The following is a 23,875-nucleotide window of genomic DNA, read 5'->3' as shown; positions in this document are numbered from 1 at the left end:
TAAAGGCTTGACATTATCTTTGGTGGCAAGGGATTACCAGTTATCAGCTAGTGGAAAAAACTAATGATGCTATATGGTAACTGGATGGTTAATGACATTGCAATCACCTGAGTAACTCAACTTAGAAGGAATGAAGCAAGAATGCAGACTCATTTAGCTAGAGACGTCGAGCATTTAATTAAAATGTTATAATTTTGAAATGCATTGTTATTCTTTTTATGGAAAGATTTTCTCTAGAGAGTTCACATATTCTGGGGATGTTTAGGGATTTTATTTCAAGATTAAATACTAGCAGTGTTTCTTTCTGTTTGATATATCTTAAAAAACTGGCAACCAACCAACAATCGCAATGCTAATAGGCGAATGTGAAAAATCAACTTGCAGCACAGAAACATTATGTGGTGTAATTAGTGTGGGGTGTGATTCATCACATGGTGGGTGCCACATGGAAGATATGCCAGGAGGGAAATGTAGTGCATCAAGATTGACTCAGGGACAGGGAGATATGGGGTGGGGAGGATGCAATTAAAATGGACTTTTTAATATCTTTCTGAGTTAATCTAGAAATTGGTTCGCTGGTAGTTTGGTTTGTTTATGACAGCATTACTTTGATTACATGATACGATGGGTTTTCTCAAAGTTTATCCTCTACTTTCCTACAAAGCCTTGTGCCCCTGCAGCATTAGCAGTAGGTAGCCATATCTCAGAGCTATGTCCTTTATAAGACTTCACAATCACTATGCTTTTATAACCAACATGTAAAATATCCAACATATAACAAAGATTTGTTGATGCTACCCTTAAAACTGATTTGACATTTTACCAAATTTACACATACTAAGCAGAAGAAGGGAAGACATTGGAATTCATTGAATATCTTCTATATATATATATATATATATGCCTGTAACATGCTCACACATATCTTCAAAGGAAGTTGAATAGAAACATTTGAATCATATTTTTAAACTTTAACTGATTAATCCAATAATTCATTTGTATTGATATGTTTGGACTCATTCAGTCCATATTTCTAAAGCAACAAATAGTACATCATGGTCTGTTTTGAATTATATTTTATTATAAAAATATGTATATTGCCATGCATATTACATATGTATATTACAGTGGTATTATTTACGTAGTATATGTCAATCAGGAAAAAAAATTATATCTACTCCTCTTGAAATACATTCTGTGCTATTACATACTTTCCTAGGCAGTACTAAATATGCCAGATAATGGTAAATGACCCTTTGGCAACTTTGATTCTGTGGAACATGCTCTTGGCCCCTTGATGAAATAGACGGCAAGACAGCCTGAACACATGAAGTAAAACTCTTAAGTCCTCCTCAAAGACAAACTATGGGTTTGAATATGAATGAGTTATTGACACAAAGAGTAGGTCAGATTACCCTGCAAAAGAACTATCAATAAAAAAATGTTAAGTGGTGGGTCCCCAGGGATTCATTTCCTAAATCACTATTTAAGTGCACTAAATAACTTCCTTCATGAGCTCAGAGAGCCTGAGGTAACTCATCTGAATCTTAGGAGTAGCTTATTCATCAGAACACATAAGGCCCAACTCTCCATAGCTGGCATAAATTGATCTCATACCCATATTCTTCCACAGCCTTTCTGACAAATGCATGGTGAGAACAGCCATCTAACCGGACCTGGGGTGTGATGATAGCACCTTCCAGACTCCTGCCTGACTTTATAGGGCCTGGGGTAGATGGAAGGCACTTGGCATTCCAGTTTGCTTCTTTCTGCAGCTCTTTGGTAGATTTTCTGCTGTTATTAGCTTTTATTGTTGTGTTTCCTAAATATTTATGCCATCTTGTGCTTTTATTTGAAAATGTTGCAAGTTTAGACATTTTTATAAAATAGCATTTAGTAAGATGTCAGTGTTGTTTGTGCTTCCCGTTCTTAGCCTAAAATTTCTAGACATGTTTGTTAATTTCTCTATTAGAAAACATTTTAATATTAAAAAAAAAAACTCTTATTTTAGGGTAACCTAGACCCTAAGCATCACAAAATAAATTATTTGGAGAGTAAATTACACAACATAATATACTCTCAGTGACTATATAAATGAATTGAAGTAGCTATTGCCCTATTATGAGGTTCATATTTTCTTTTTTTTTTTCAACGTTTATTTATTTTTGGGACAGAGAGAGACAGAGCATGAACGGGGGAGGGGCAGAGAGAGAGGGAGACACAGAATCGGAAACAGGCTCCAGGCTCTGAGCCATCAGCCCAGAGCCCGACGCGGGGCTCGAACTCACGGACCGCGAGATCGTGACCTGGCTGAAGTCGGCCGCTTAACCGACTGCGCCACCCAGGCGCCCCGAGGTTCATATTTTCAACATTAAAACTGTAAGTGGGGTGTCTGTGATGCACAGGATCTATGTTCTTCCCCAGCCGTGTTGTAGATTAGGTTCAAAAAGGCAGAAAAACGAGTGCTGGAGAGAATTGCTTAACAGACATTAGTATGAAAAACTGTCAAGGGCCTCCGTGGCTCCCTCAGGTTGTACTTCCATTAGTTTAAAATTAAGGAAATAACACACCGTTTCATGGAGAAATATTGTTCAAATTGCTGGAGCCATGTAATTAGAAGGAAATTGCCAGTGTCAGGTACGAGAATGCAGTTTTGGGGAAGGGAGTTCAGAACAATACACATTTCTTTACTGAATGCCCCTAAGGCTGATGGGGATCATTAAAATCTCAACTGAATTTTCAGAATTCATAAAGATGCTGATTCCCTTTTGATCTAGATACTCTTGAAAATAAGAATATACCCTATCCAAAGGGAGCATATTGGGTTTTCTGTTTCTGAGGCTCATTGGTTATGAGAGGATGAGTCTGGAATTTCCTAACCCCTTTTATTTTAATGAAAGGGGTTTATTAACAATACAAAGTAAACCCCCATACCACTCAACAACAGTGGTCCCCAATCTTAAATACAATGATTAGATAATGAAACTCTGGAAAAGCCTCAGGCAGCAGTTGTCCAACTAGAAAGTCAGCACAAGTAGCTAGATGGTGAAGGGATTCGTTGCTTATGCCACGGACAGTATTGTGAAGTTAACTGCTTGCTGGATAATGGAATAAAAGCCACAATTTAGTTTCAGTTTTGAAACTGCACCTTTCATTATAGGGGTTTCTTGGGACATTTCAAATAGCAATTAAATCAAGTGGAAAAATATGAAATCCATGTGTGAAATAAATAAAACAAAGTGGTCGGCATATGATAACATCAAATTAATATCCATTTATTTTTTATTAAATTTTTTAATGTTTTCTATTTTTGAGAGAGAGAGAGAGAGAGAGTGAGCACATGAGTGGGGGAGGGGCAGAGAGAGAGGGAGACACAGAATCTGAAGCAGGTTCCAGGCTCTGAGCTGTCAGCACAGTGCCTGATGCGGGGCTCATAATCCCAAACCATGAGATCATGACCTGAACTGAAGTCAGATGCCCAACCAACTGAGCCACCCAGGAGCCCCAAATTGATATCCATTTAAAAGATGTTTTCTCAGAGTACGTGGGTGGCTCAGTGGGTTAAGTGACTGACCCTTGATTTTTGGCTCAGGTCATGATCTTATGGTTTGTGGGTTCAAGCTTTGTGTCAGGCTCTGTGCTAACAGCATGGAGCCTGCTTGGGATTCTTTCTCTCTCTCTCTCTCTCTCTCTCTCTCTCTCTCTGCCCTTATCCTGCTCTCTCTCTCTCTCTCTCTCAAAATAAATAAGCTTAAAAAAAAGATATTTTTTCATGGCCTGGGTATTACTGAAGCAAGGGAAGTATGAAAGACAGTTTGAGGAAGAAGTGGGAGAGGGAACAGGTGAAAGCCTGCAAGAAAGGGGCAAAGGCAAAGACAGGAGAGAAGACAGGAGAAGGAAGGGAGCAAAAACAGAGAAGGACTAGGGGAAGGAAAGGGTGGAAGAGATTTTTCACTTCTGTGTTCGACTTCTCAGGTTGTGAGTAAATGAATCTTTCACTCACCAATTATTGCATATAAAATCAAGGAATTAAAAGTACTTCCTTTGAATACAGAGAAAATTGGAAGCAATCATTCATTCAATCATTCTTTCTTTCTGTTTCATATGGGTATGAAAGAAGTCCTTCCCATTTAGCTTCCTTTATTAAAAAAAAAATATAGTAAAACATGTGCTACAGCTTTCAAAACCAAATCCTTTAGGGTTGGGAACACATAGCAGGGATAAAAATTGAATTTCAAATCATTACAATCAGAGATTTAGCTTAGCTCCTAGTGTTGCAGGGATCCAAGTGAGTGAATAGGGGACAATCGTACAACATTGGGCAATATTAGAAGATGTTACGGATGGTGCCAGGGTTGATGCTTCTGGGGAAATGCTGCTCAATATGATTATTTCTGGGTCATAGCCTCAGGCGTTCTGTCAGTGAGAGCTGAGGAAGCTATGATTTTCAATGCCAAATCTCAGCTATATTTTACAACGGAGTTGCGCAATGGACGAAAAAGTGATAAATGGTTGAAGCCCAGCTCATCTGAATCATTTCAAAGTATCTATATTTTTTCCTCCCTCCTACATATTTATTCCTCCCCATTTTCCACCCCTCTGTGTTACAAATGTGAGTTAATGGTCAAAAAAAAAAAATAGCTGATTTAAATTTCCAAAGAAATAAACCAGATAAAAAAGGAAGGAAACATTAGATACACTCCAAACTGGACACTAATCCTTTAAAAAATTGTTTATTTTCATCAGTGAAATTCATGTGTAATCATATCAAGCAGAATTTTAAGCTATTAATCTCAAGATATATTGTCAGACACATTCTCTGTCACACATATGAATTCATTTTATTGAACAGACTAGATAGCATGAAGCATTATTATCACATCCAGTCATCTACTTCCTGTATAAGCCTGTCCACAAAGCAGTGAGACCCAAGTTCTGTACCTTAACACCAGCCTTGATCCTTTGTATCTAAATACTGAGTCATTGTGACAGGATAGTTTTGTTATTTCTAAACTGGGTTGTTCCTCAACTGATTGGATCAACGATTTCTGGAGTAGAGTCCCCCAGTTTGGGAAACATTACATTTAAACATTTCTCGAAGGCATTTAATGTTTAATATAATAGAAATACGTTTGCAAATAATGAATTGAGTAAAGTCTTTAGCATGAATGTGTGTATGTGTTTTAAAGAAATGGATATGAATCTGTTGAAAAAATAAAGTAAATGTATGCCTTCATATGTTTATAAAAGAAAAGCATTAGAACTCATATTAAAATATTTACCTCTTTGAGTTCACTTTCAGTATTAAGAAATTCTGTAACTCCACTAATGAGTTTAGAATTCATAAATAATGCCTCCCCATACCTGGAAAGATGAAAAAAAAAAGGCTTTATGTTAATATAGGCAGTAATTTAAGAAATATTACTCTAAAGATTTTTTTAGAATACTTTTCAAGGGCTCCATTTGACTAACGTTATCTTATTGCCATTAAGATCTCTAAACATTTCAAAGTCATTTCTCTGGCTAGCCAGGGAGGTGAATAGAGATATGGCTGTGGGGCACCATCAGATGCTCAATCAGATGCTCATCTGATTTGGCTCAAAGTGTTTTAGAGAGGTCCAAATTGTAGTAAACAAAAACAAAAACAACAAAAAAAAAGAACTTAAAATTAGATTTAGTAATTATTATTATATTTTCAATCTAAGGACAAAGGAAGAAATTTTTTAAAACTTTCAACTTAAAGTAACCTAGTTTACTATAAGGAAACAAAAATCCCAAAAAAGGAAACGGGACTGTAAGATAAACTTGGGCATTATTAGTATGTCACACAGATCCTTTGGTCTGGTCAGTTACAACTGACATTGACATTCTCCTTTTTCATGCTTAGAAACTGAGCCAAATTTCTTTGAAATGCTCCCAAAATATTAGCATTTTCTTCATGTAGGCATTAAATTAAAATATTGAGTTATTTGGATTGCATAATCCTTGTACCACAGATATAAATTCCTGACTCTTGACCTATAGAAAGGAACAATTTGTGTCAGTGTGTTGGAAAGGTATCTCATTTTACTGATCTCTATTGTGCTAAGGATACCTATCACAGGTTATCTTTTAGGACTTGTTAAATTGACAATATCTTAACCCTAATTGTTACAGATGGCAAGGAAAAGTGGGGAGTATATGTAGTTTTCCAAGTGTCTGGCTTGATTAATTGGTGGATTATTTACTGAGGAAATGAAGACAGGAGGAAAATGATGGGTTTAGCTTTGCAGGTACACCTCAGCAGCAGGTCCAAACAGACAACTGTCTTATCATAGGGTGAAGCTTAGGTGAAATGTCTCAGTAAGAGATATAGATTTGGGAGTGACTGAAACCATTAGAGTAGATGGCAACAAAAGCCAGGGAGAATCTTTAGCGCAGGAAATAAGGAGCATCTTGGACAGTACCTCCATGAATTCCAGTGTTCTAGGATTGATAGAAGAGTAGGGGTGAAGAAAATCCTATTTTTCAACACTTCCATATCTGTAGGTATGTTGAAATCTCAAACTTTCTATCTTTAAGTTAGAGATCAGGGACTCTCAGTGAGACAAAATAAACATATCAAGAACCAAATGTTTTTTGGTAGGGACTAAACTATACATCTACTATGCTGGACTCTGATATACAAAACCACTCCCTAAAGAAATTGTGTATTGGCAGATATTTGATACTCCTTAAAGTGAACTGCTTGTATATACTAATTTCGCTTTCTGTCTGATTATTCACTACATTGTATGCATGACAGCAAAGCAAGTTCTAATCTTCCAATCATTCCAATTTCTGAGCTGCAAATACAAAAAAGTCAGTGTGTCTTCTAGGAATATTAGTGCTTTCTGACAATGAAATATCCGTAGATAAAAATGTGTTTTAATAGGATACATTCATTCAAGTTGAACTATTTATACAAGGGCAACTGATAAAGGTGTTTGTTAAACACAGAGTTTACACACCAATTTTTAAGAGATAGAAAACAATAGGCCTGCTTCCTGTATGAGGACATTTAAGTTTGAAAACATGTGGCATCTACATGCCCTTTAATAAATTTAATTTTAAAATGCCATACAGATTGTCAGAGTAATAAATCAACATTCATTACAATATATTGAAATACATAATGAAATATTTTCTTAAATTGAGGCTGAAGAATTCTCACCATGAAACAAGATGTCTCAGGAATGAACTCTACTGCACCTAGAACTATACAATGATTCAAATCATGGTTTCATTTCAGGTGTTTATGGTATTTATAGTTAAAGGAAACTCAAACAGGGGCGCCTGTCAATTAAGCTTCTGACTCTTGAATTAGGCTCAGGTCATGATCTCTCGGTTGGTGAGATTGAGCTCCACATCAGACTGTGCTGAGAGTGTGGAGCCTCCTTGGGATTCTCTCTCTCTCTCTCTCTCTCTCTCTCTCTCTCCCTCTCTCTCTCTCTCTCTCCCTCTCTCTCTACCCCTTCCCCACTTGTGCACACCCTCGCTTGCTCTCTCTCAAAACAAACAAACAATAAAAAAAAACAAAAAAAAAAATAAAGGAAACTTAAAACAATTCTACAGCAGTAAAGTTTTCTTGTTATATAAATAATAATTGTATCTGATTTATAAATCATTTTTTCCACAACACATTCAGAATATAGAAGTTTTATGATATTTCTTCAACCTTAGACAGTTTAACAGAGTTTCCACAAAAACTGTACTGCTAAACTTTTTTAGTCCCACATTTCTATATATAATCAGTTTTTAATCTTCAAAACATGAATAATGCTATAGAATTGTTAAAATAATTCTGAGTTTCCCAGAAGTGGCAACACCCATATTAGTTGACTATTTTAAAATCTAATTCTATTATCTAAGCCTTGGTTTTAACACAAAAACTTGGGTCTTTATGTCTCATATATCACCTCTAATTTACTCACTCAAGTACAAATGAACTCTTATTTCTACCTGGTATTTAATATCTTCCATTTGTCTCTAAAAAACTTCCAGGCAAGGTCTCGGCCATGTGGATTTCGAGCGACATGAATTATCACATCAATTGCATCTTGATCCAACACCACCTCAGAATTTAGTGATAGATTCAGAAGCCTTTAAAGATAGAATTGTAGGAAAACTCTTAGCCCAATAACTTCAGCATTTTTATAAAACTTCAAAAAATTATATGCATTAATTTGTCATATATTTCAAAAGAATAGACCAGTGTAGACTTTACCAACACAATTTATCAATAGAACAACTTTCTGTTTATAGAAGGGGGAAAAGCAAGTTCGTAATATTTTAATTAACTTTTTAATTAAATTCTGAAAAAATCTTGCAGGTGGAAAATCACAATTCTCTTTTAATGACCTAAACTTAGTTTTAAAAATCTTTATAGTAAACACTTCCTTTTATAATGAAACACTGTCTTCCTGTTTAGGTAGAAACAGAGGTATATCTTTCAATTCAACTAGCTTTAGTCAAGTCAACATGGCAGTTTTCCTTAGCTGTAGAAAGTATATTTTAGAGTAACTACAATATATTCAAGGAAACACAATCGAGTTCACAATACGTTGGTTAATATAGAGTACTTTTATTACACAAATAGATTTAGAAAATCAATTGACCCACCTATTTAATAAGTTCCTATCATCACTGCAAGTTAAGGCTTCCAATAATATTTTCTTCTCAGAAACTGCTGTGGTAGAGTGGAATTTCATCCAGATGAATTCCCAGACATCCTCATCTAATAGTGAGACTCCCGTACAGTAGACGATGTCTCTAACATTTAGTGGTATTCTAAAGAAGCAACCCATGGTGGTTTTCTGTTAATGAAAAGCTTCATAGCATTTAAACTAAAGACAGATGTTGCTTTACTACAGTCAATTTTTAAAAAGATGATTTTGCTAATTAGTTTCTACCTGAAAGAGAATGATATTATATAGTAACAGTATTCAAAAATATTGGCAAGTGAGTGAATAAAATAACGTACTTTATGTAATGGTAGTTTTGAATGCAATTTTTGTTTCCACTCTTGATACTATATTTAAACAAAAACCAGAACACAAATGCTTAAAAAAACAGTGCAAAGAGGATGCTTTATATTCCCACAAACAGTAATATACTTATCAACCAATGATCGTGCTGTCATAATTGGTAGACCCAAGAATGACAAGAAAGCCCAGGTTGAAGAGACTGATTTGATTAAAACAAACACTTTGTCCTAAATTCTTAGACAAGTCTCTCTAAAATTATTTTTCTCAAAGAGCTCTTCAAGTTTTGGAATCCAGAAGATTATCAATACAGGTAGTAAACAGATATAAGTAGTAAATTTTAAGAAAGTAGAAATTTCTTTTTCCTTACATTTATAAAAGTAACTATAAAAATAGACTAAATTTTGACTTTGACTTCAAAATAAATGTTTCACAGTGGGAAACTGTGAGTGGATTTAATTAGTCTTGGCCATTTATAAACTGTAAATGCTCATGTTTACTTTACCATAGCTATTTTTTACTAAATATTGTTCTTTCAAGTCTCAGAGTATACCTCACATTTTAAAAACTGAATTCTCTGATAGATCACTCCAATATTTACAAAAAGTTAAAAATGCATTTCTGCTTTGTGTCACATTCAGTGATGTATTATTTACATTTCTCACTTATAATTTGAATGTGGCTAATAAGAAGTGTTTTCTCTGGATAGCAAGATAAAACAATCTCTTCTAAAGATTTAGGACCTTTGGTTGCCTGGGTGGCTCAGTTGGTTAAGCAGCCAACTTTGGCTCAGGTCATGACCTCACAGTTTGTGAGTTCGAGCCCCATGTCAGGCTCTGTGCTGACAGCTCAGAGCCTAGAGCCTGCTTTGGTATCTGTGTCTCCCTCCCTCTCTGTTCTTTCCCTCCTCTTGCTCTGCTTCTGTCCTCTTCAAAAATAAATAAATTTATTTAATAAATAAATAAACACTAAAAGATTTTTTTTAAATAAATAAATATTTAGGACCTTGATGGTTAAAACACTGCTATGGTTGAAGGAGTACTTGGAAAACAGGAGGAAGTGCCTGAATGACTACCAGTAAGATAAGCTTAACCTTATTCTGTTAAGCAGCTACGTAGGGCTCCAATCAGAATATTGAAGATTGTGTATCAGGACACCATATGTTTAGATTTGCTAGAAGTATCATACAAAATTAATTGTTCCCAGATAGCTAAAACTATATCATTCTGTCTCTTTCAACACGTCATTTGGAGTGTTTGGAGAAAAGTTATTTTAACCTTGCTGTCTGGAGATTTTTTTTCTTTGTGGCATTAGAAGGCAAGCACTTTGTTTGGTTGTTTTGTTTTTAAAGAACCAAAAGGAACACAAACATCAGAAGAAACCAGCAAAGAGCTTCAGAAATCACTGCCACCGCATGTAATCATGGTAGATACATTATACCCATCTTTACTAACTATAATAAGAACGTTAAGAAACCTAGTCTTTCTCTAAATCAACCAATAATTCTCTCGGCGCTGAACTGGCCACACTGTCACCTCTAACCTCTTTTTTAATTAATTTCTAAAACACAGTTTGATCAGTCATCTTTGAGAAATACGTTGGCAAGAGTGGATTTCCAACCGTAAGTATCCATTCTGTTAGCCAGCATTGAAGTGATACTTGTTAAAATGCAGCCTCTGGGTGACTATAAAGGCATAGGCTAGCGGGGTACTTAAGGAGCTGCTGTATGGCAATCTGGTCATACACAGAGCAAGGAGGAAAAAAAATCTTAAAAGGGCACTCAGCAATAAAGCGTTGAATATAACGACAGACAGATCACCCTGAAGGAATCTAATGAAAGTTGTCTGTCGCAAAGGAGGTCTTTAAAAGCAAAGCTGCCCAGAATAGGGGCAGGTTCTGTATCTGAAGCTGCAGACGCAAACCAAGAGAAAGACCCCATAATTTGGGTTTGTTCTGCCAGAAGCTGCAGGTCAACTTTCAGGCTTGCCAGCAGCTGTCCTTCCATGCACAGCAGATGTATCAAATTTGATTACTATGAAAATGAGACACACATATGTTTATATATATAATCTAAACCCTGTTGATGGTCCATTGAAAAACAGTGCTCAGTTTCAGCTGCAAATCCCCAACCTCTCAGGGAAAAAAAAATGGCTCTATTAGCAGCTGCTAGGCATATGCATTGCTTAAGGTTCACAAGGCTCCTTCCAAGAGGAAGGACAGAGCTGATTAACCACAGAATACCGCTCTGGTTTTTCCAGCATCTCTCCCCACGGCATCGGCTCCCTATCTTCCTTACCCACTCACCAGATAAGGAGTCAAGGTATAGTTCACAAGATTATTGTACTCATCACTGAAGATAAAACAAGACTGGTGAGACTTGAATTTACTAAGGGCCTTGGTTCCCAATGATTTCCATTGTTAATGAAGCCCCCTTTGTTGCTAAATTTGTAAAGATGTTCTAATAGCATTTTAGCAAAATGATTGCTCTGGGGACAGTTTAAGATCTCTTTGTATAAACCAAAGTCATTAGGAGCAAATGGAGAAGCTCATTTGTTTGGAAAGCATAGGCTGAAAACCCCACAGAACCCATAGTTATGAGCAGTACAAATGAGTTTTGTGAGCTCCTTCATACCAGGCTTGCAGGGAGACAGGGATCCTTTTCGTGATCATGGAAATTGTCTATGAGCATGTGAATATCCCACAGTCATTTCTTTTTAACTGCTTCCTCAGAAGCAAATATTTTAACGGAATTTTATTATCTGAGAAGGAAAGCTGTGCTTGTTTTTCTGTGTGTGTGGTATACATAGAGAGGAGCAGGCCTAGTCTCTCTAGCTGCCTTTGTAAGAGATGAACGGAGTAAGCCTTAGCCAAAAGTGTCTTTATCTTTTCTAGGATATAACATTGCAGAAATTATTACCTAATTAGTATAACTTACACCATATTTTTTTTCTATTCTCATTTTAAACAGGATCATGACGGAGTTCATTTGTACAGTACAAGTTTTGAAAGCATAAAAATTCTAAAAGCCTAAAAAGTATCACCTTGAAATAATCTATTTTGTATTTTGGTGATATGTTTAACCTTTTTTACTTTGCCAAAAGCAAACGCACAAAAACAAAATGCTTTGGGGTAGGAGTTAAAACAATTAAGTAGGTGGAAAAATAGAGGCATGTAACTTTTATAAGATTTTTTTTTTTTTTTACTGAGTTAAATAATGATGGTGAAATGAGACTAGTATTTTAAATCTTAGTAAACTGGAATTTTAATTATTAAATGGAAAATTGTGAAGTAGGTTGATAAATTAAGATAAATAATTAGAAAAATTTCCAAAGATTTTGCTCTAAAAGTTTTCTCTGCTACATTGTTTTTTTAAGGTAAGAAATCAGGGGCACCTGGGTGGCTCAGTAGGTTAAGCATCTACGCTTGATTTGGCTCAGGTCATGATCTCAAGGTTCCCGGGATTGAGACCCACATGGGGCTCTGCGCTGACAGTGCAAAGCCCTGCTTGAGATTCTCTCTCTCCCTCTCTCTCTGCCACTCCCCAGTTTGCACTCCCGTGTGCTCTCTCTCTCTCTCTCAAATACATAACTAAACTTAAAAAAAATTAAACATCAGGACATATCTACAATAACAATAAGGGACTGGTTTAAATTAAGATATAAATAGTTACTAAGAATAATATATTATAGAGTAATATTTAATAACATGGTAAAATAAATTATTTAATATAATGAAATATTAAGGATGAGTATAGTACATATATAATACCACAACTTTAATTAAAAAAAAACATAATGTGTACATTAGATTAAAAAAACTAAAAGAAAATGGGGCGCCTGGGTGGCTCAGTCGGTTGAGCGTCCAATTTCGGCTCAGGTCATGATCTCACGGCTTGTGAGTTCGAGCCCCACGTCGGGCTCTGTGCTGACAGCTCAGAGCCTGGAGTCTGCTTCAGATTCTGTGTCTCCCTCTCTTGCTGTGCCCCTCCCTCATTCATGCTCTGTCTCTCTTTCTCTCAAGAATAAATAAAATATTAAAAAAAAAAAACTAAAAGAAAAATCAAGAGACTATTAATATTTGCTTTTGGGTTGGGGAATTATAGATAACTAGTCTTTCTTTTCTTAATTCATATATTTCAAATTTAACCATTTAAGAAATATTACAATTACTTTGAAAATATGATAAATAAATGTGTAATTACACTTGTAAAGACACAAGTCTGTTACTATTAGAGTAAAACATATTCCAATACTGAAAAATGTTGTTGAATAATATGCAAAAACAATTCTGATAGTACACTTAAATATCTCCCAGAGGAAATTATATTTGCCAAAGGGAAAAAAACATATTATTTTAAAATATAATTTTGATGCTTAATCATGATATGGGTCTATTTCTAAGCAGGTTCTCAGTAGACCTAATTGGACCAATAACTGCCTCTAGGACTGGGCAAGTCAAGGTCATTGCTTTGGGCTTCATTTTTCACCCTAATTTGATAAGGCTAAAGTACAAGAGTTCTAAAGTCCCTTCCTGCTCTGTTAGTACAAGATTCTTTTCATTAGCGATGTGGATTTAATTATTTTCAAAGACAATGAAAAAAATTTCTGAAATCACTCTAAGAGCCCCTGTTTATTTCAGTGGCACCAAACATGAATATAGAGTGTGGCCTACCATTTAATTTATTTTAATTAATTTGCATTTAATTAATTCATTTGAAAAATCACTTGCCTAATCTAAAAGTTAAAAGATAGCTTTGGATAAGCCATACAGAGAAAGACAGATACCATATGGTTTCACTCTTATGTGGATCCTGAGAAACTTAACAGAAACCCATGGGAGAGGGGAAGGAAAAAAAAAAAAAAAGAGGTTAGAGTGGGAGAGAGCCAAAGCATAAGAGACTCTTAAAAACTGAAAACAAACTGAGGGTTGATGGGGGGTGGGAGGGAGGGGAGGGTGGGTGATGGGTATTGAGGAGGGCACCTTTTGGGATGAGCACTGGGTGTTGTATGGAAACGAATTTGACAATAATTTTCATATATTAAAAAAAAAAAAAGATAGCTTTGGTTGAGGCTTCCTCACCAACATTCTGAATCTTGTTTGACCTTTTAAGTACTAGCACTTTTACTTCTTCCTGAGTAATACCTGACTTTAAAATATCAGACTGAAAAATAACCTGCGTTTACAAAGGTCTATCCTGTTCACAGTAGTCCCTATTGCTTCTCTCATTCCATCTCCATTCCTTTGTCCCTTGGCTGCTCCTGAGAAAACTATCTTGAATAAAACTTAAAGCTGTTTAGAAAGAATATGTGACTTTTCTGCACCTAAGCATCAGTTTCCTCATTTGGAAAATGGGAAAAATAATTCTTTACAAGGTTATTACAATAATTAAATGTGATAATGTTTATCCAGTGCAGCACAGTGCCTAGTACCTATCAGGGGCTCAGTATGAGTGTTATCTAAATGCTGTGCATAGCCAAGTGCAAGGTACATAGAAAATTGTCTCAATATGTGGTAATGACATCCCCCTCGTCAGTTTTATTACTATAAGTAGTAGTACGAAGTGGCAACAAATATCTTTCTCCATCTTTCCCGAAAGAGTACAGGACTAAAATGAAAGCAGATATAAAGTTTTTAGACAACCTCTCTACAAGTGAATGAGTAATTATAAAAACATGACTGACAATACATGAAGTTTAAGGCATTACAATAAAATACACTTTTAATAATCCTACCTAACTTGACCGGTATACTTGTCAATCAAACGTGCCACTGAATCCGTATAAACACCCTGGCAACCAGAAGCAGGATTGTTTCATAGCATCTCTTCTCTACAAGAATCCTAGCAAAGGGAGAGCAGAACCCAGGTGAAGTATGCGACCATGACGGGTGGGAAGAACACTAGGCAGCAACGCGGTTGGTTGGCACCCTTCCCACAGCAGCGAGGGTTGCTGTTTCAGGGGCTCCGCCCACTTGTGTCTGCATGGTGCAAGTTCATTCCTGTTGAAATTTACGCATAACAAAAGAAATGCTAAACCAGTATTCATGACCTTTTAGTCCTCAAAAGATAGAGTGGATAAACCTGGTGGATAATAGGCCAACCAACAATTTTTAAAATTCCTGGGTTCTGAAATGTTCAATACCTATTTATATTTTAATTTTGCATATTTGCAAAGAGGTATATGCTGTTCTTTCCTGAAGAAAGGAAAAATGATTGCTGAAGGGGGCTCATTTTAACTGTTAATATCCTGACTTTATCAAAAGATTATATTTTAAGATAACAGCACTCCTTTAAAATGACTTTTATAACTAAAATAAATGTACTTTCAAAGTGACATTCACTTTTAAGCTGAAAAAATATATATGAAATTACACTTAAAATTTTTAAGTCCCATATATAAAGCAGCTCTTATTTCTACAGGGTAGGAAGGAAGAGGTTTGGTGAGGGTAAATATTTAGGCTATAAAACCACTTTTTAAAATATAATTGTTAAAGCACAAAACGTAAGAAACTAGGTGGCTCAGACAATATTACAATGAGGATAAAAAGGAGACATCAAAGAAAAGGTAGAAAGAAAAGACACAAGTGAGAAATGTACAGAGAGGCCAGAAAATTCAGCACGATGATGACAAAGATAGGCAGTGACAAAGACCTACAGAAAAGTCAATGGGAAAAAAGCAAATAATTAGAGAATTTGCGACCTGATTTGATTAAACTGTTTCTTTGGCCTGGATTTTAAACACTCTACTGAAAAGCCTAGAACACTGCTATTTAACATTTCATAACTCAGAACCTCATGACATCCAGAATCAATTATACCCATGAGAGCTCAAAAAAAATCAAACTGCTTCCTAACAAAAGTAAAAAAAAAAATAAGATACCTCTGATGACTCACTCTGAAACAGTGAGCCTGCTAATATAAATAGCTCTAAGACCATAACATCATTTAAAACTTTAGAGGTACACAATTGTAGTAGAAGTTGTGAAATGACTGATTAATTGCCCTATTTATAGACGCTTGTGTTAAAGATGAAATAATTGGGGGCGTGTGGGTGGCTCAGTCAGCTCAATGTGATTCTTGATTTCAGCTCAGGTCATGATCCCAGGGTTGTGAGATTGTGCCCAAGTAGGGCTCCCTGCTGGGTGTGGAGCCTGCTTAAGATTCTCCTTCTCTCGCTCTCTTTCTCTCTCTCCAGCTCTCTCTCTGTCTCTCTCTCTCAAAAAAAAAAAAAAAAAAAAAAAAAAAAAAGAGAAGATTAATGGTTTCCTGATTATCAGGTGCCCATTATCCATGGCTTCTCAAAGAATCTGCTCTGTCTTGAGCTGTGATCTTTAAGTTTCTTTCATTCAACTATGGTCATAGCACTGTAAACCTGCTGTGATAAGAAGTCTAAATTTACATGTGTATAATGGTGTTGTCTGAATCATGATGATTAGGAATCAGTACATTAACTAGGAAGACAGGAGATAATGATGGGAATGACACATTAGTAACATCAGCAATCCATAAGCACTGTTCTCATTCAAATCATGACCCATGCCTGAGTGTTTATAAAAACCCCACTGGATGACATTGGGCTCCACCTTGACAAATAACTCCTATTGCCTAGGAATAATTTATAGCAACATTCATTGTCTTTTGTATTCTTCATAGAAAGGTTGGAAATTACACAGATTTATTGTATCCATCAAAATACTACATCTATAAATGTGAGGGCTTGTGCAAATGTGGTTTACTTTCATTTCTAATGCACTATCAAGGTCACTGAAGTTAACAAGGCTGATTCTCCAGCCCGGGGAAGAATCAACTATGACAATTTAGTTAATTTTTTTAGTCATAAGCACTAAGCTGTCATGGGTAGGCAATAAGTAATGTATTTTTCTCACTAGCAACATCCCCAACTAAAAGTAGATTTTTACTTCGGTCAGAAGTAAAATTTACTATTTGTGTGTGTGTGTGTGTGTGTGCGCACTAACCAACATGTAATTCTGTAGGTTTTCAGAGGCTTAACTGGTAGACTCACTAACAACAACAACAACAAAATGCTGTAATTTTTAAAAATACAGAAGTATTCTTATTTGTATCAAATCCTAGGTACTCTAGATGTTCTTTAACTTCACTTTGACCTTTCTGTAAAAAGCAGTGAAATCCCTGGTAAACCTCATATATGTGTGTGTATGTGTGTGTGTGTGTAAGTGTGCGTGCACATGCGTTAAGGAATAAGGATAAATTTAATTAAATTTGATAATTGAAAATAGTTAAAAAGAATCTATTCCTGTTATATAAGGTAATAGAAAATTATTGGGAAAAAAAACAATAAGCTGGGTCCTGGAAGAAAGGGGAATGGCAAAAGTGAATGATAAAATTACAAAATAAGGCCAAAAGGCATATTTTGCACTGGCAGATGATAAATATAAGAAAAACATACTTTTGAAAAGACACAAACTGGGGTGCTTGGGTGGCTCAGTTGGTTGTGCGATGGACTTCGGCTCAGGTCATGATCTCACGGTCTGTGAGTTCAAGCCCCGTGTCAGGCTCTGTGCTGACAGCTCAGAGCCTGGAGCCTGTTTCAGATTCTGTGTCTCCCTCACTCTCTGCCCCTCCTCCACTTGTGCGTGCTCTCTCTCTCTCTCTCTCTCTCTCAAGAAATGAATAACATTAAAAACAATTTTAAAAGACACAAATTTTTTGATTTTCTGAAATAACTGAAATGTATGTATTTACATGTACATGTAACCGGCAGGTACTCTGCATACACAAGGAAGCAGGGTGTATATTGGATGCCTGCCCTCTGTATTGCAGAAAAAAAAATAAGTAACATTTATTTATATATGAAGATAAAATAGAAGTCACTCAATTTTTTTTATATTTGAAATTTCAATTATAAGAAGAATCTCAAGTCATGAAAAAGAAAAAAGAAGAGACTCTCAAAATATTTAGAAGGGATCCTAAGAAAGGAAGATGGGTTTTTTTGCAGTGAATTTTAGGGATATCGCCACATAATTATTCTATTTTCATACCACTGACCATTCCCATGTATTTTACACATTTACAAAAAGAATTGGATGAAGACTGACGACAGTACTTTTGTCTGAATTTTGTGAGGAGTAAGAAGTGCCTTCTCAGTATCCCGTTCTTGATAAAAACCTGAAGGAAGAAGTTAAGGAAAGTTAAAAGTTCAACTGTGTCCCTGTGCCATTCCTTGATTTTCCATCAAAGAAAGAATAACAATGCAAAATGTTGATTACAAACCAAGTTTCAAATATGAGAGGCTGAAGATGTGTGTATGCATTTACTAGAGCTTTCATAATCCCTAACAAATTACCACCAATTTAGTGGCTTAAAACAACAGAAATGTATTCTCTCACATTTCCTATAGCCAGAAGTCTAACACCAACGTGTCAGCGGAATCACTTTCTTCTGGAGGCTCCACAGAATCTGTTCTATGCCTTCTTCTAGCCTTCTTCTTCCTGTGCCTCCAGCAATCCTAGCCATCCCCAAGCTTGTAAATGAATTACTTCAATTTCTACCTTAGGGCTTATCCTAAATCCATGTGATCTCATTGCAAAATCCTTAATTACATCTGCAAAGACCCTATTTCCAAATAAGGTCATATTGATAGATAGTATTTAGGATTTAAACCTATCTTTTATTAAACTTTTAAAAATTTATTCTTGAGAGAGAGAGAGGGCAGGGAAGGGGCAGAGAAAGAGGGAGAGAGAGAATCGCAAGCAGGCTCCACACTGCCAGCACAGAGCCTGATGTGGGGCTCAAACTCATGAACTGTGAGATAGTGACCTTAGCCAAAATCAAGAGTCAGACGCTTAACTAACTGAGCCATTCAGGTGCCCCTAGACACATCTTTTAGAGGTCACCCTTCAACCCATGACAGTGTGTGCATGTGCTTTTATTTTTCCTGTTATGGCCAAGAAATTACAAGTCATCAAAGTTCTTTCTCACTTTTAGATATTTTCAAATATATATCAAAGAACGATATTTAATGCTTATAAAGCATTTTTCGTCAGCATTATCACAATACTAAGCATTATCACACTATCATTAGAAAGACTAACATGAATTATTTTCATTTTCATTTTGAGATAGAATGAATCACATATAGGGAATCTATCCTAAGTCTTAATCACAAGGGGAAAAAATAAAAAGGGAATATTGTTATTATTGCTGAAGTGTTTCTCAGTGTTTATATTATTTTTGGAAAATGTAGAGGAAATTTCTTCTTTATCGTGGTTGGTAGCAGTTGTAATAAACCCGAACCGGAATCCGTTAGTATAATCTACTCTCTGTGAGTAAGTAAAAATGTTTTGGAAGCTGCAAATATTTCTGTTGGTGCTCCAGCTCTGGCTTAGTAAATAATAATGATCACTACTGTGAGTTAATCAACTTTGCTCCCTGTGTTGTCCATGTAAATCCATACTCACTTAGCACTTGTACTGTGACAAACAGGCAGGTGGTTAAAATAGAGCCATTCTATAAGTGATCAATAAGCATATCTTTTGACAGATGGCACAAAAGTTCAATAGCGTTATGCCCGAAATTGGTATAATATCAGGCAAACAATATGAGCATGATAGGAAGATTACTATTGGCAGAAATGGGGGGGAATACCAATCATACTGGAAAGAAAAACAGTTAAATTAAATCAAGTCACCTTCAAAAGCATGCTTTTGTAAAAATTAAAATACCTTAAAAAATACTATTGACTACTTGCCTCTACGCATGGCTGTAATATATACATATATATATATATATATATATATTTTAAATTATATATATATATATATTTTTTTTAATTTAAATGTCAGGAAAAAGCCAAAAGCGTCAGGAAAAAGAAAAGAAGCGTAAGATTGTTTCTGAATTTTATATTAGAATATAAAATCGTTAATGTATTTAGATTAGAAACCAAATATGATGATAAGAAAATGAATAGAAATACGCACTTAATGAAGTTATATTAGCTCTTGAGGCAATTAAAGTTCCTGCTACACCAAAAGTAAATTAAAAAAATACATCTAGATTAGTTAGTTCCTCAATTAGGTAGGTCATTTAGTCGAATATTTTTCCCGTGATGGACTGAACTCAACTAGCACGTACTGAATTCTCCAAATGGCCAGGAGAGGTGGTACTTTCAGTGTGATTCCAGAGAAACTTAGGAAAAGATAGATAATAAGGCCCTTGTTTCTATATAGGTGTAGCCACTACTTAATATATGACCTCTACTTATACAAATGACAAATCAGATAGGATTGCTGGTTATGAAGAAGATTTCTAGTTTGACAAAGGAATTCACACTTGTATTAATTCAGATAGCAGGCACACTTCCTACATTTCATATATGATTTTTCTTCTATGTAGCTTTTCCAGAACACTTTTGTTTGGTAACACACTCTAATTTTAGAAGAGAGAATTCCTAAAGTTTTGATGAAGGTGCATAATCAATTAACTGGGATTTTTGCTCTCCTCAGCAAATATAAACACAACAAACATGATTAACTGAAAAAAAAATTGCAAGATTTCTAAGGGTGTCCTTGGGTCAGTACATACTCTGCCTAAACAGCTAAACTTTTGGAAAGTACCAAGATTTTAATCTTGAGAAACAATGTTGAAGAAGAAGGCCATTCTCGTACACTGTGTCTTTTGTTTAACATCTTTCTCCCTTTGCCAGAGGAATGTGTGTTTTTCCTGTAGGCCTCAGGTCAGCTGTCACTCTGCCAGAATGTCAGTCTCACTGACAGGTCAAATTGTCCTTTTCTTATAAATCTCCCTTCTGGCTTCTCAATACAGTTAAAATCTTATAGTGTTTCTTATGACATCCGATTAGTCACACTCTACTCCACTGGGCTATAAGCTCCAGGAAGGCAGAAACTGTTTCCTTTGGTTCATCATTGGATCTCTGGAGTCTTTCAGAATGATGCCTGAGATGCTCAAGATATATGTGGTACTCGAGTCAAGTACTATAAGAGTCTGAATTAATACTGATTAAGAATACGTATCACTATGGAAGAACTATGCTATACTACTTTATTTTAGAAATAAAACTGAAAGTTAAAAACCAAGTCTGCTATCAACCAGATACACCGTTATCCAAATGTGGACCCAGGAACCTGGTCCTATACCACTGCATCCATCATGATGAGTGACGTAGCATGTTAAATATGTTGTGAAGGATGGTGATGATTTTTATGGTAATTGTGAATTATTCCAGAGATTATGACCTGAGCCGAAGTCGGACGCTTAACTGACCGAGCCACCCAGGTGCCCCTGCTTTGAGTTAAATTTTAAATACACATGAGAAAATCATAAAATCTATTTTGAACTAAACTTATTTTATAAGGCAAAATAGAGTGCAAATAGTTGTATTTTTCAAGGAGAAATGAATGAAAGTAAAATTAAGAATTGTACAGGTTTCTGGGGACATTTATAAGAATAAATTCTACACATATTTTAGACTACCATTTTTACCTATTTATATCTACAGATAGATCTCCATCTTTAAATAGATTGTATTTATAGTGAAAAAGATTAATAATAAATTAAAAATATGAAAATTGGTAGAGGAAATAAAACAATTTTAGAATACACTGGAAATGTTAAGCTTCAGGGGCTATAACTCATGTCTGGATTTTGCCCAGCTGCTGTTCAATATTGTGATTTCTCAATTCTTCACCTTGAACTCTTTCCCTACGTTATATTCTCTCCCTAGACAAATTAATATATCTCTCATTCTTGCCATTTCTACCCACATCCTAGTCCCATGGCCTTTAAAATGAAGTGTTCCTGTCTCTGCAGGTAAGACTTCTTAAAGAATATCTTTATTCATTATTCCTTTAAGGCTATAGGTAGTGTTATAGCAATTAAGTTCCACATTCTAAACTTTCATATAGATACTTCTCTTTTCATAAAAACCCTTCTTCCACTTTCCCTCATTTTCCAGGAGAAAGGCATATTTCTCATTCACTCATCTTGTATCTTCTGAGGATGCATTGTACTGCAATATCAAGTAAAAAGTCAAAATACTGATGTTGATATCTAGAAACTGACTTTTCAATTTTTGTTTTAATTCTTTGCTTCCACAAAATCTGAAGAAATGCCCAAGCAAATTGTCAGGTGATAATTTAAAAATTTTGATGATCAATTCCTACGTAATTTTTGGCACAACACTCGGAAAGACAAAAGAAGTGTTACATTGCTATAATATAACACCTTCCATTCCTATCTATTTAGTTTTCTGCATAAAGTTTCTCGGTAATGGGGTGCCTAGGTGGCTCAGTTGGTTAAGGGTCCGACTTCGGCTCAGATCATGATCTCACAGTTCATGGGTTTGAGCCCCATGTTGGGCTCTGTGCTGACACCTCAGAGCCTGGAGCCTGTTTCAGATTCTGTCTCCCTCTCTCCCTGCCCCTCCCCACTTGTGTGTGCGTGCTCTCTCTCTCTCTCTCTCTCTCTGTCTCAAAATAAACAAAACATATAAAAAAAAGTTTTTAAGTTTCTACTTCAACATAAAACATGGTGAAACTTTTCTTATTCTAGTAGTGAGTAATATTTGTCTGTGAATATATAAACTGAGAAATAAAAAGGCCAATCTCAAATTTTACATCTCTAACAATTTTTATTTTTATGTTTGGAGATTATTTATCAAAGTTTGCCATGTGTTTATGTTGATCAATTATATACAAGTAACCATTATAATGAAAACTCAATTTAGAAAAAATTAACACAGGATTTTATGACATGAAAAAACTATGTGTATGTGTGTGTCTGTATGTGTGATATGTGTTTCTTGTTGCAGAAAAGTATGATAGGGTGACCCAAAAGGATTTTCTAGCAAAAATATCCTATATTAGAATACAATTTGGTGAGAAAAGAATAATATAAAATGCGTGGCTATTAAGTAAGAACATAAATCATATTTTTAAATGGCTAATGGTAGGTATAAAATAGCTAGGGTGTTTCAACTCCATTGGATACATTTAGAGTTTTGAAAGAATTTTGTTGAAAAATGTCTATTTACACTATACTGAAAGGCAAATCCTTGCAATTACTTTCACATATGGTGGAGAGTTTTTGATGTAGACTTAAAAATGTTATCTTTGGCAATTCATATGCGTAAACGTTTGAGCTCTATTGGATTATTCTGGTGAATTGTCATGAATGCCTTCCTTTTTCCCCCTTTATATCCAAGCAATCATTAACTCCTCTCAGTCTTCCTTCCTCAGTCAAATATATCCATGTGGCTTCATTTCCACCACTAGCTCTCAGGGCTGCAAGGTTTCCCTGTCTCTCTGATCTAGTCAAATCCCCTATGACAGTCTCTCAGAACAGCACATGTTTCTTGGTTGCGCTTCTCTGAGTTTCATTTTTAGTTTTGTGTGATTACTCTGAACAATCCCTGTCTCCCTCCTACACTCTCTCCCTGCCCCCACCACAAACCTTTGGGGTATGTCAGGGTATGAACCACATATTCCCAGTGCCAGGTAAGTAATGGGGCCGGCATTAGCTGAATGAAGGAACTTTGCCTTCCCACTGTCTAGCATCTAGCACAGTTCCAACACAGAGTAGCTGCTCGATACTTACCGAACACATGAATAACTGAAGACATACCCTTTAAGCTTTATAATAATCAAATAACTATATACTAATAATCAAAGGAGAACCAGAAGTTGACAAATCATAAGGAAGATGTATGATGTTATGTTCATGCACAGTAAGTATTAAATTTTGGACTGTTATATCTGATGTAAGCACTGATGATTTGGGGGCACTGCCCTTGCTTTAGAAACAAGGTTGAGACTTGGAGTAAACACTGACTCCTCTAAAGCCACAGCTGTCTAATGACAAACCAGGAGCAAACCGGATT

The 23,875-nt window shown here is 35.6% G+C and overlaps 1 protein-coding gene across 1 annotated transcript in view; it reads right to left on the bottom strand.

Annotated features, from left to right (window-relative positions):
- TRHDE (thyrotropin releasing hormone degrading enzyme) overlaps positions 1–23,875 on the bottom strand; it is a 391,992-nt gene that overhangs the window by 3,779 nt on the left and 364,338 nt on the right. Inside the window, exons 16-18 of the mRNA XM_045466621.1 lie at positions 8,641–8,808; positions 7,981–8,121; positions 5,283–5,364 (exon numbers count right to left, since the gene is read on the bottom strand). Of these exons, the coding sequence (XP_045322577.1) occupies positions 5,283–5,364; positions 7,981–8,121; positions 8,641–8,808 (391 nt within the window). The remainder of the gene's footprint in view (positions 1–5,282; positions 5,365–7,980; positions 8,122–8,640; positions 8,809–23,875) is intronic.

The sequence above is a fragment of the Leopardus geoffroyi genome, chromosome B4 (genome assembly GCF_018350155.1).
Source record: "Leopardus geoffroyi isolate Oge1 chromosome B4, O.geoffroyi_Oge1_pat1.0, whole genome shotgun sequence".
Classification (NCBI taxonomy): Eukaryota; Metazoa; Chordata; class Mammalia; order Carnivora; family Felidae; genus Leopardus; species Leopardus geoffroyi.
This window is presented reverse-complemented; position numbering and strand designations above follow the sequence as displayed.